The sequence below is a fragment of the Lutra lutra genome, chromosome 11 (assembly GCF_902655055.1).
Source record: "Lutra lutra chromosome 11, mLutLut1.2, whole genome shotgun sequence".
NCBI classification, from domain to species: domain Eukaryota; kingdom Metazoa; phylum Chordata; class Mammalia; order Carnivora; family Mustelidae; genus Lutra; species Lutra lutra.
Window position 1 is genome coordinate 90,334,300 of NC_062288.1, and position 12,139 is coordinate 90,346,438.

The 12,139-nt window shown below is 44.4% G+C and overlaps 1 protein-coding gene across 3 annotated transcripts in view; it reads left to right on the top strand.

Moving 5' to 3' along the window:
- Positions 1-12,139, top strand: part of BPGM (bisphosphoglycerate mutase) — a 33,470-nt gene that overhangs the window by 4,464 nt on the left and 16,867 nt on the right. Inside the window, exons 2-3 of one of the 3 annotated variants that reach the window (XM_047695480.1) lie at positions 2,801-2,968; positions 8,983-9,644. In XM_047695480.1, the coding sequence (XP_047551436.1) occupies positions 9,044-9,644 (601 nt within the window). In that variant the 5' untranslated portion in view covers positions 2,801-2,968; positions 8,983-9,043. Of the gene's footprint in view, positions 1-2,800; positions 2,969-8,982; positions 9,645-12,139 lie in introns of those variants that run through there. The other 2 variants (XM_047695479.1, XM_047695481.1) reach the window with 2 other exon arrangements.

Genomic DNA, 12,139 nt, shown 5'->3' on the forward strand with positions numbered 1-12,139 from the left:
TGAAACACATCAAAGAATGACAATACTTCATGGGCATGAAAATTATATGAAATTCTTTTTTTTTCTTTAAGATTTTATTTATTTATTTGACAGACAGAAATCACAAGTAGGCAGAGAGGCAGGCAGAGAGAGAGAGAGGGAGAAGCAGGCTTCCTGCTGAGCAGAGAGCCCGATGCGGGGCTCGATCCCAGGACCCTGGGATCATGACCTGAGCCGAAGGCAGAGGCTTTAACCCACTGAGCCACCCAAGCGCCCCAAAATTATATGAAATTCTAATTTCAGTGTCCATACATCAAGTTTCATTGAAATAAAACTTCATTTATTCATTTATATAGTTGCTTTCAGCTACAGTGGCAGAATTGAGCAATTGTAACAGAGACCATAGAGCCTAAAAAATTTACTATTTGTCCTTTTACAGAAAAAGTTGCCAACACCTCAGCTAAGCTGTAGTGTTTTTCATATCTGTCTCCTTCATTCCATCTCGTCAGCCATTATCTTGGTCCAGGTCTTCATTATATATTACCAGAATCCTTGCAAAAACTTCTCACGTATTCATATCAGTAGTTTTTCCCATCTCATTCTGTGTTTGTAAGTGCTGCCTGATCCTCCTAAAATACACATTATTTTATTTTATTTTTTTAAAGATTTTATTTATTTATTTGACAGAGAGAGATCACAAGCAGGCAGAGAGGCAGGTAGAGAGAGAGGAGGAAGCAGGCTCCCTGCTGAGCAGAGAGCCCGATGCGGGGCTCGATCCCAGGACCCTGAGATCATGACCTGAGCCGAAGGCAGCGGCTTAACCCACTGAGCCACCCAGGCGCCCCTAAAATACACATTATTAAATCTTCAGTGATGTCCCAATACTTATAGAAGAACCTATCTTCTTTGGCACAAGGCCTTTTGTGGGGCCACTATTCAATCTTATCTTTCTAGGTTTGTCTCCTCCTACTTCCTTGATATACCCTGTACTTTGGATAGAGATCATATAATTTTCATATGGGACACTGAAGTGTGAAAGGGGCCCTATAATAATTATGTTGGGGAAATAGGCCTATAGCAAGACTGTTCTAGGCAAACGTGGAAGTGTTGTCACCCTGTCTATACTCCAGACAGTTTGAATGGCTCATCATTCTCCATATGCACCTGTTTCCTTGCCTCTACTCCATATTCCTTTAGGCTAGAATTCCTTTTTCTTTTTCTATAAATCTACATCTTGAACATCTTTCCAAATCCAGCTTAAATAATACCATGTTCATGAAGCCTTACTCAGAAATAATCTCCCTTTTCCATCTCCCTTATGAATGAAATACTTTCTCATGGTATGGATTACTTTCTGCTTTAGTGATACACACACACACACACACACACACACACACACACACATCCCTTTTCCCCATCAGTTCCTTGAAGACCTAGTTGTTAGATTCTGTACTCCTCCCAGTCCTGCATTATACCCCATTCAAATGGGGTTTGCATGCCTGAAGAATGAGTTAATTGACTAGACTGGGGAGACTGATGAATATTTGGGGCTGTCAGTTTGTAAATCGGCCATTTTAATGTGAATAAAGTAGTGAGAAAAGATTCCAAGGACTGAGGACAGAGACTTAGGTGCCAATGTGGTGATGTAGCAGTGTGGTTCAAGGTCAAAGGGTAGGCTTGGGGGTCTAGCCTGCCTGAGACTGAACTCCAGCTCCCGCCATTTACAATCTGTGTCACCTTGGTCAAGTTGACCTTTCCTTCTAAGTTTCTGCTTCTGTAAAATAGGAGTAACCATAGAACCTTCTCCATAGAATGGTGGTTGAGGATTCAAATAGTCCCAAACATATGGTGAGCCCTCCATGAATATTGGCTGCTGTGACATCGTATGCTGTCTTCATCATCTTAGATAGTACTCTTAGTGGTAGGTAGGAAAATATGGAGACCCAAGACCAGGATATAAAAATGGAAGAGCTGAGACCCAAGACCAGGATGTAACAGTAGAAGAGCTGAGAGAAACATAGCACCAGAATCTTAGAATAATTCTAACCCCTCCATTGAGGTAGTCAGCTTCAGAGGGATCAAAGAGGTATGAGTCCTGAGAGAAGATGGTCTTCACTTAGTAAGACATAACTAATTGGTGGTCTCTTGAGAGATCATTTTAGTATAGTGATTAAGGCTCAGTTTAGGTGTCAGAGGACTGAAAAAATAATGGCCAGAAGGAGGGGAAAACAAAGAGGAAGGGGTGAGAAGATGAGACACAGAGTCATGTAAAAGATAGGTTTTAGTAATTTTTTTCTTTGAGCAACACCACACTTTAAAAAGGAAGAAACCTTGGGGCACTGGGTGGCTCAGTCATTTAAGTGTCCAACTCTTGGTTTTTATGTCAGGGTAATGAGATTGAGTCCTGGGTCAGGCTCCACACTCAGCAGGGGAGCCTGTTCTACACATTCTCTTCCTTTCCCTCTGCCCCTCCTCTCCCTACAAGTGTGCTTTCTCTCTCTCTCTCTTTCAAATATATAAATATATCTTTTAAAAAAAGGAAGAAACCCTGGGGTATGCTAATTCAGTGACCTGTGTGGCCTTTTCTGGTATGAAGTAAATCATTGACTAAAATTAGTGCTTAATTCAGGTGCTGGTAACCCCTTGCCAAGGGATAAACAAGGCATCTTGAGAACCAACTCCAGAGTGGTGAGCTTTACCAAAAACAACACAAAAAACAAAGCTGGATTTAAAAAAAAAAAGTTTTTAATTTGAGGTGGGGTGTGTATATTCATAGTGTGGTATCTCTTTGTAAATTGCCCACTTGACTTTGTGCCTTAAGGTTTTTCCCCAGAGCAGTCATAAGCTGAGCCCTCCTTCACACTCACCTTGTGTGCATTTTATGAAACGACTGCCTGGGTTTGGAAGAACAAGTTGTGACTGGAGATGGTCCTGTGAAGTGAAGCCAAGTGAGCCTGGATACTCCAACCCAGACTCTGAAGTCTCCATGGTGAGGAGGAAGAGCACGGGTATGGGCGGCGGATGTGGATGGCAGTTCCAGTTCGCCACTTAGGGGCTCCGTGTGTTTCATTGGTTTGTCTTTCAGGTTTTGGGTTTTTGTTTTTTGTTTTGTTTCAAGTATTTAAATTCTAGTTAGTTAACATATAGTGTAATGTTGTCAGTTGGAGTCTCCACAACTCTGTGGAGATGTTGGCCATTCGTGAATATGCTAAACCGTGAAGGATCCAGGAATGTAAAAGATGATCATGACTGGCTTTGGCTTTGCCATTAAATACACTGCCATGCTCGGATTAAGGCCTCCTAACCCCTCAGGCCTGCCAACCAAGTGTTTTTACTTTGGCAGTTACCACTCATAACTGCCAAGCCTTGGGCTCATTAGCACAATATAATCACTTCTCTTGACTTCGGTTCAGTCAACACACCTTCCTACTAAGTGCCCAGCATGTGTCACATGTCACACTAGGTTTTGGAGAGTGGGTGGTGAGTGAGGCCTGCCATGATGCAGCTGCCAGTGTAACAGGGCACGTAGATGCTGAACAAGTAATCCGTACGAGTGACCCATCACAACTGTACCTAGTGTTATAGAGCGGGTGCTTCAAGAGTGTAGACCAAGCAGGACTGACCACTTCTGGGGGGTGAGAAGGAAGGGCAGAGAAGTTGGCCTAGAGCCGAGGTGGTCTCAAACCAGCAGTATCTCAGCATCACCTGGGAGCTTGTTAGATTCTCAGAGTCTCAGGCCCATGCCGGAGGTACTCAGTCAGGCCTTGGAAGGGAAGCCCAGCACTCCTTTGTAACCACTTCTCTTGGTGATTCTGATGTATGTTCAAGTTTGAGAACCACTGGCCTAGAGGAAATAACCTTAAAACTCAGCTCTAAAGCTGTTCCAGTCAACATGGTAGCCACTGGTCACATGAGCCTTTGAAATGTGGCTGGTCCAAGTTGAGCTGTGCTTTACATCTAAAATCCACATCAGGTTTCAAAGACGTACTATGAAAAAAAGAGTGTAAAATTCCCCATGAAGAATTTTATAGAGCTCATAGGTCAGAATAATATTTTGAAACTGTAAGGTTAAATAAAATATATTATTAAAATTAATTTTATTTATTTTTCCTTTTTAACATGGCTTTTAAAAGATCTAAAATTATGTATGTGGCTAACAGTATATTTTGATTGGACACAGCTGATCTAAAGGAAGACTAGAAGTTACCTAAAGCTGAGTGGGACTGAGGTGGCAGTTGTGGAGGTGGGGGGGATGCTGGGCGAGGGTTCTGGATAGGGTACAGTGTGTGCAGAGATCCTGAAGCAAGAAAGAACACGGCATGCTCAAGGAAATGAAAGAAAACCAAAGCCTCACAGGTCACATGAAGGATTTTGAACTTTATCCTAAGACCAACCGAAAGTGATTGGGGATTTTATTTTATTTTATTTTTTTTAAAGATTTTATTTATTTATTTGACACACAGAGAGATCACAAGTAGGCAGAAAGGCAGGCAGAGAGAGAGGAGGAAGCAGGCTCCCTGCTGCGCAGAGAGCCTAATATGGGGCTTGATCCAACGACCCTGGGATCATGACCTAAGCTGAAGGCAGGGGCTTTAACCCACTGAGCCACCCAGGTGCCCCTGATTGGGGATTTTGAATACGGTGCTCACTTTTCAGGATGTTTGCAGCTAATCAGTGAGGGCATGAAAGCTACATCTGAATATAGCAAGACTTTCAGAATCCAAGCTTCTCCCCCCCACCCCAAAAGATGGTGGGGGTGGAGGCATTTGGTCAGGACCCAGAGGGAGCAGGACCGCAACCAACACCTGCCTGGGCCCCAGGATCCAAGGACAAACACCCCGGACAAGAGGGGGAAGCAGACACCTGGGAGAGGCAATTTTGCTTTCAGTTCACTTTCAGCTGGGTTAAAGCTCAGAGCTGGCAGACGCATTCTAGGAAGAGTACAAAGTTGAGTAGAAGTTTGATTCCAGAGCTGGGCTCTGCAGGGCCCTGGCCAAGGGTTTGGTGAAGGAGGGCCAGAGACAAGGAGGGCGGCACATGTGGAGGTGAGGGGCTGTTAGACAAAGCAAGGGAAAGCCAGGCTGGGCGTCTGACCATCTCCCAGGGTATGGTGGCCTCTCCCTTCATCTGCGGCCTGGAGGCGATTTCTCTGGAAGTCACAGTTCACATATTCACATGTTAGCAGACTCAATCTAGCCTCCAGACATGTTTCGTTTAGCTCATATTTTTCAAATATATCTACATTAGTCAGCAGTATTAATATCAGATGTCACATAAAAAAGGTGCATTTTTGGTGTTCTTGAAAATTAGAAGATCCGGGAACCCCAGTTCATCAGCCTCACAGAGAAATGGGGGAGCTAAGTAGTCGCTTCTCCTTTTAGTTTTATATGAACTTTTAGGAGTGGAAATGTCCCTTTTTATGTTTTTTGAAGACTTTTTTTTTAGCCCGAAGACAAAACTGAGTTCATAGGTTCTCTGTGGTCTGACTCGAAGTCTTACATTCTTACATTCTCTCCAGTGTTTACTTTGAGGAGTTCCATCTTCTGTTTGTTCCCCAGAAAGATCCTAAGAATGGGACCCTTGGTTCAGTGAAACGGCCTTATGCAAAAGTTCTGTCCATTTACACAAGAGTCGCATCCATCAGAGATTCTGTAAGCAGTTCTCTAAGGTTCCCATTACCCCTGTGGCCCAGCGTCACTGCTCTTCCCCTCTGTCTGGCCCCCCAGACGTGTGAGTTTGCAGCCCCTGCCTGAAACTTTAAATGAGACTGACTGGGCTGCTGTGTATTTGTTGGTAAACACTTGGTATACCAGCTCCCACGGTGATTAAAATCTTAAAGCTTGCAAACTCTAAACCTCAACACCTCCTCTGTAAATATTCAGCGTTAATTAAATAGGAAGTCAGTTGATAGCAGCAAGGAGGAGAGAAGGAAGTACCTTTGTTTACCCAAGATAGATGGACTAGTCTAGTACCTTATCCTGTATCCACCCCTGGAGGCCAGAGTGAGGGAAGGGTATATGTGTAGTCTTTCTGGCTATAGTATTGTTTCTCTGCTCCAGTGTATGTATTGGGGGGCTGAGTGGGGGGGGGGGGGGAGACTGGAAACAGAAATTGTTCTATTTCTCAAGCAAATAGAGCAGATTTAGAATACTGCCAAGCTTGGCAGTAAGTGCTGGGGTGTTCATGTTCTTGCTCTATTTTGTCCTCTTGATATAGTTCATAATCAAAGACAATGGAGAAATGCTTCTGCTTACAGAATTTGTGCAACATGCCCTTTTCCATTTGAAGGGAAAATAGCTTCATTAGCATAAGGAGGCTTCCCCCTTGACAAGACAGAGTAAGGGTTGAGCGGGCTTCTCTTTCCTCCATCCCCCTTCTCCACCAGAAGCAAAAACCAAAACGGTAACTGTTACAAGGGGGTGAATGCAGTTTTTGACTGATCAGAAGCTTCTACTTCTTGGGAAATTGGGCTCTTAAAAAAGCAATACAAAAAATGTCTTTCTTTTGCAAATTAAACACACACACGCATACACGCGTGTACACACACATACACACGTGCACACACACACACACACACACACACACACACTCACATTCATTATTTGGTTTCTCCCAGTGCCCCAGGAGGAGTTTGTTCAAGTGAAGGAGCCTGAAGCTTGAGCTTCATTAGCTTCGTGGTTATTCTGCTTCAGGGCACCAGTAATCACTCGGCAAAACGCTGCCCAGATGTCTTTCATCCTGTTCTCTGTTCTCCCGCCATCCCCGAAGGAGTGCTGAGGGAGGGTGGAAGCATCGCTCTCCCTCCAGAAATTCTCAGCTCTGGGAGGTGGTTTCGCCTGAGCCCCGAGCCCAGTCTCTTCCAGATGCTTCCTGCTTTTCGTGCAATAAAGCTTCAGACCTGATGCTTGACAAGAAATGGAAGTCCAGGGGCGCCTGGGTGGCTCCGTGGGTTAAGCCTCTGCCTTCGGCTAGGTTATGATCTTGGGGTCCTGGGATCCAGCCCCGCATCAGGCGCTCTGCTCAGCAGGGAGCCTGCTTCCCCCTCTCTCTCTGCCTGCCTCTCTGCCTACTTGTGATTTCTCTCTGTCAAATAAATAAATAAAATCTTTAAAAAAAAAAAAAAAGAAAGAAAGAAAGAAAGAAAGAAATGGAAGTCCAGGGGCACCAGGGTGCTCAGTCATTGGGCCTCTGCCTTAGGCTCAGGTCATGATCCCAGGGTCCTGGGATCAACCCCCACATCGGGCTCCCTGCTTGGCGGGGGGAGCCTGCTTCTCCCTTTCCCACTCTCCCTGCTTGTGTTCCCTCTCTCACTGTCTCTCTCTGTCAAACAAAGAATAAAATCTTAAAAAAAAAAAAAAAAGGAAGTTCAAAGGCCAACCACCCTCATCTTTCACCTACTTGCAGACTACCTCAGTCCGCTTCCTCCCTCAGGAGGTCCTCCTGGGTTGCCTTCACCTGAAATAAGATGAAACCTTATGGTAAAGGCTCTTTTCCCATCAGAATCTCTAGGAATTACTAAAGAAAGGAAGCAACTAGATACCTAGATTCCAGTTAACTTTGTCGCCGATGGTTACGTAACCGTGGGTGAATCACAGGGTAAGTGGCACAGAACAGGGCTTGCCAAGAATAGTAAAGGACCGGGCCCTGATGTTCCTATCATTTTTACTCCCCAGGGTGGAAAACCCGAGGGTGGAAATGGAAAGCAGTGGGCAAGGAAAGGGAGTGGCATCTGTCAGCATAAATATGTCCACAGCAAGGAGAGTGGAGGCAGCCTGAGGCGGCCAGAGCTCAGCCAGAACCGAAGGCAGCAGAATCTCCAGGGGACAGAGTGGGACCAGCAGAGCTTCTCGCCAGCAGCTTAACTTAGGGAATTCCGAAACACTTTAAAGTTGTCTGTGGCACTCTACCAGATTCTCCTGCTGAGATGCGGCTGGTTTCCGTGGGACAGTTTAAGGACCAGGGAGGAGGAGTCGGGGCTTCCTTATCAGCGTGCTTCCTCTCACTCCTGCCGACCTGCTCCTGCTAATCTGTCCCTACAGGCGGCATCTCTGAGCTGCTTGCATTTGATAGCTTGTTTGGCTTACGGATTTATGCCTGCGGAAAGCTCGATCTTGAGGCCGGTGAGATTATTTCAGTGAGTGCCACGTTCAGCGTTAATGTTCCTTTAAATCACTTTTAGTGTTGTTTGAATGTTGAACCTTAGATTTTCGTCTAGTTCATGGAGCTTATGGCATTGAAGAGCTAGCTGCCCCCAGTTAGTGATTTACATCCCGGATCAGTGTGGTGGAGTCATCGAATGAACCTGTTTAACTTCTATAATAAAGCGAGACTGGTAAATACTTCTTTTTTTCACCAGAAGAAAAGTGAAGTGAGGAGGATGCGTTCGACCCGGAGTCAGCTGCTAGTAGCTGGGAACTCCCAGCCCCTGGTCATCCTTTTAGACATCTATAACTCATTCCATTAAATCCTCTCTTCTGGGGGCGCCTGGGTGGCTCAGTGGGTTAAGCCGCTGCCTTCGGCTCAGATCATGATCTCAGGGTCCTGGGATCGAGTCCCGCATCAGGCTCTCTGCTCAGCAGGGAGCCTGCTGCCCTCTCTCTCTCTGCCTTCCTCTCCATCTACTTGTGATCTCTCTCTGTCAAATAAATAAATAAAATCTTAAAAAAAAATCCTCTCTTCTGTAAGCACGGAAGGCCTTTTTATCTGGCAGAAATGCAGCAAGCCATTACAATGACGTGTTCTGTTGGTTTACATCATGCAATTAACATACTGTCTCGCCTTCAGAAAATTTAAGTTGACTAGGTTCCCCATAATGAATTACTTGTAGGATATGCCTGTATGTGCCATAGTGTATAAGGTGTCTGATCTCTTGATGTCAAATCTGGTCAAAGGAGTGACTTCAATATAGTTCAGACACCGACTGTTGTAAAGTTGTGCTTCCGTTCCCAGGAGTCCGTTGAATGAAGAATATAACAATATACTTTTTGTTCCTTCTCTTTCTAGATGTATTGCTGTCATTGAGTATTGGCCTACCTGAAAGTGCTAGGGAAGCTCCGCCATCAGGATGTCCAAGTACAAACTGATTATGTTAAGACATGGAGAGGGTGCTTGGAATAAAGAGAATCGTTTTTGTAGCTGGGTGGATCAGAAACTGAACAGTGAAGGAATGGAGGAGGCTCGGAACTGTGGAAAGCAACTCAAAGCGCTAAATTTGGAGTTCGATCTCGTATTCACATCCATCCTTAATCGGTCCATCCACACGGCCTGGCTGATCCTGGAAGAGCTGGGGCAGGAGTGGGTTCCGGTGGAAAGCTCCTGGCGTCTAAATGAACGTCACTATGGAGCTTTGATCGGCCTCAACAGGGAGCAGATGGCTTTGAATCATGGTGAAGAACAAGTGAGGCTCTGGAGAAGAAGCTACAATGTGACCCCACCACCCATTGAGGAATCGCACCCTTTCTACCATGAAATCTACAATGACCGGAGGTATAAAGTGTGCGACGTTCCTGTGGATCAGCTGCCCCGATCTGAAAGCTTAAAGGATGTTCTGGAGAGACTCCTTCCCTTTTGGAACGAAAGGATTGCTCCTGAAGTATTAAGTGGCAAAACCGTTCTGATATCCGCTCATGGAAATAGCAGCAGAGCTCTCCTGAAGCATCTGGAAGGTACCATCTTTGTGCTACTACTTCCTAAAGGTTGCTAAGTGTTATATGTGAGCCTTAACCTAGAAGAGATGTGGTTTCTGAGCTTACAATGCACAACTGACATGAGACTTTCTTTACTATCCCTTTTTGCCTCTTTAGTCTTTAAGAATCATTTTGTTCTATAAATCAAAACCCCTGTGCCTTTCACATTCATATTATAGACAGCAGTGATTCTAAATCTTTAGCAAGCATCCAAATTACCTGGAGGAAGGGTTTGGTCTCCCACAGATTGCTGGCCCCATCCTTGGAGTTTTGGATATGTAGGCCTGGAGTGGGGAGAATTTGCATTTCTAAGATGTTTTATGGTAATGCCTATACTGCTGCTTGGGGTACTCCACTTTGAGGACTCTTGATCTAAAAGATTATATGGCTTTTGTTGTAGTAACTTTTAGGGAGGCTAAGAAGGGTATACATTTCTATAGAAATGGTATGCAAAGCCAGTTTATTTATTTGAGTCTTTCCAGATAAATAAAATTATCTAGACTTTGGTTTTGCCCATGCTCTTCTAACTTTAAACAGTTATGGTGTTTCAGACTTGGCCTTCTTGAACAGTTCCTTTGTTCCAGCCCTCTCTTTCCAGACCAGGCTGAGTCATTGCTTGGGAGAAAGTTAGGGAGACAGAAAAGAAAAGGATGGCTTATTACAGATAATCGGTTGCCTCCATTTTATTTTAACTCCTTGATGTTGTATTCTAAACATACTCCAAAATGTACACTATTGTTATCTTCCTCTTGAGTAACATGAACTAAATGAACTCTTGAGGACCTACGCTCACCAGTTTGGGCATCAGTGATGACCCTGTGACACCTTCAGGGGGTCTCTCCTTCCCCTTTCTCCCTTCACTAAGTAATCCCAGGCAACTGTGCATTTTGAGTGATCTGCTCCGTCCACCGTTTTCCTGTCTGTCCGCACTCTCAGCTGCTAACCCATGATACTAGAATCATCTCTCCAACATTCCCTTCCCATTCTGCTTTACCTTTTCTAAGAGCCAGTGAGAAATGAAGAGGTTGACATTGTTTGTGAAATAAGTGAAAGGTTATTAACAAAACAAAGTGATCTTTATGAAATTTCACTGTAGACTTTTTAGTATGTGTTTTTACCCCTGATTTTTAAGTAACATGGCCAGGAGCCAAATCATTACTCCTGTACCTGCATCCATTAGTTGTGCTGAGATCTAAACTCTACAGACTTTACTGGCTATTAAAAACGTTACTGGTTAGACATGGTGCTCAATCTGCTGGTGTATGTTTGTATATGTATCTTATTTACTCAACTCTATAAAGAGTTCTATTCTTCCTCTTCAGAATAGTCAGATACTGGATTAAATGACAAATAACTTCATCATTATTGGACTATAGTACTTTATTGTTTGAAGAAGAGTTGAGCCTTCTCTTAGGATAGCGACAAACTGAAATTGAGAGTCTCAGAGTTTCTGTTGAAAGATGTTTTCCGTCCCACGACACCAGTTCCTTTTTTTCCAAAGGTGGAGCTTAGAGCTCTTTGTGGCCAAGCTCCCTTCCCTAAAGAAAACGCCATCATCTCCTTTGGGATCCTCTTTTTGTCCCTGTCTTAGCTAGGAAATCCTCCCTTTAAAAACAATGTCTTACTGGGGCGCCTGGGTGGCTCAGTGGTTAAGCCGCTGCCTTCGGCTCGGGTCATGATCTCAGGGTCCTGGGATCGAGCCCCGCATCGGGCTCTCTGCTCTGCGGGGAGCCTGCTTCCTCCCCTCTCTCTGCCTGCCTCTCTGCCTGCTTGTGATCTCTCTCTCTGTCAAAATAAATAAATAAAATCTAAAAACAAACAAACAAACAATGTCTTACTGTTTAACACCATTTATTCTTCAACTGTCTTCAGGCTTAGATGTCTTTAAGATTATTCTGCATCCCCAGCCATAGCTCATCTTAGATACCCCCATTCTATTAGTGCATTGGTGACGTCACGATTTGTTACTGTTATTTTCTTAAAGAAAACAGGGAGTTTTACAGATGGTGGTGAGGAAGACTATCCCCATGGTGGGGATGGAGGCCAAACCACCTGTGGAGGGAAAGGTTACCCACAGAAGGCTTACTTTCTGCATTTGAGGGAGGTTTTGAAACCACTAATAATTTATTTAAAAAACAATCATTTGGGGTAGCTGCTGTGGAAAACAATCTGGCAGCTTCTTGATAGATTAAACCTCAGTTACCAGATGCTCCACTAATTCTACTCCTAGGTTAACCTGCATTTATTTCCTAATGCTGCTGAGACAAAGTATCAATCACTGCGTGGCTTAAAACAACACATACTCATTTTCTCACAGTTCTGGGGGCTGGAAGTCCTAAAGTAAAGTGTTGGCAGGGTCATATTCTCTCTAAAGACTCAAGGCGAGAATCCTTTCTTACCTCTTCTAGCTTCTTGTGTTCTTTGGAAATCTTTGGCGTTCCCCGGCTTGTAGATGCATCATTGTGGCCCTCAGT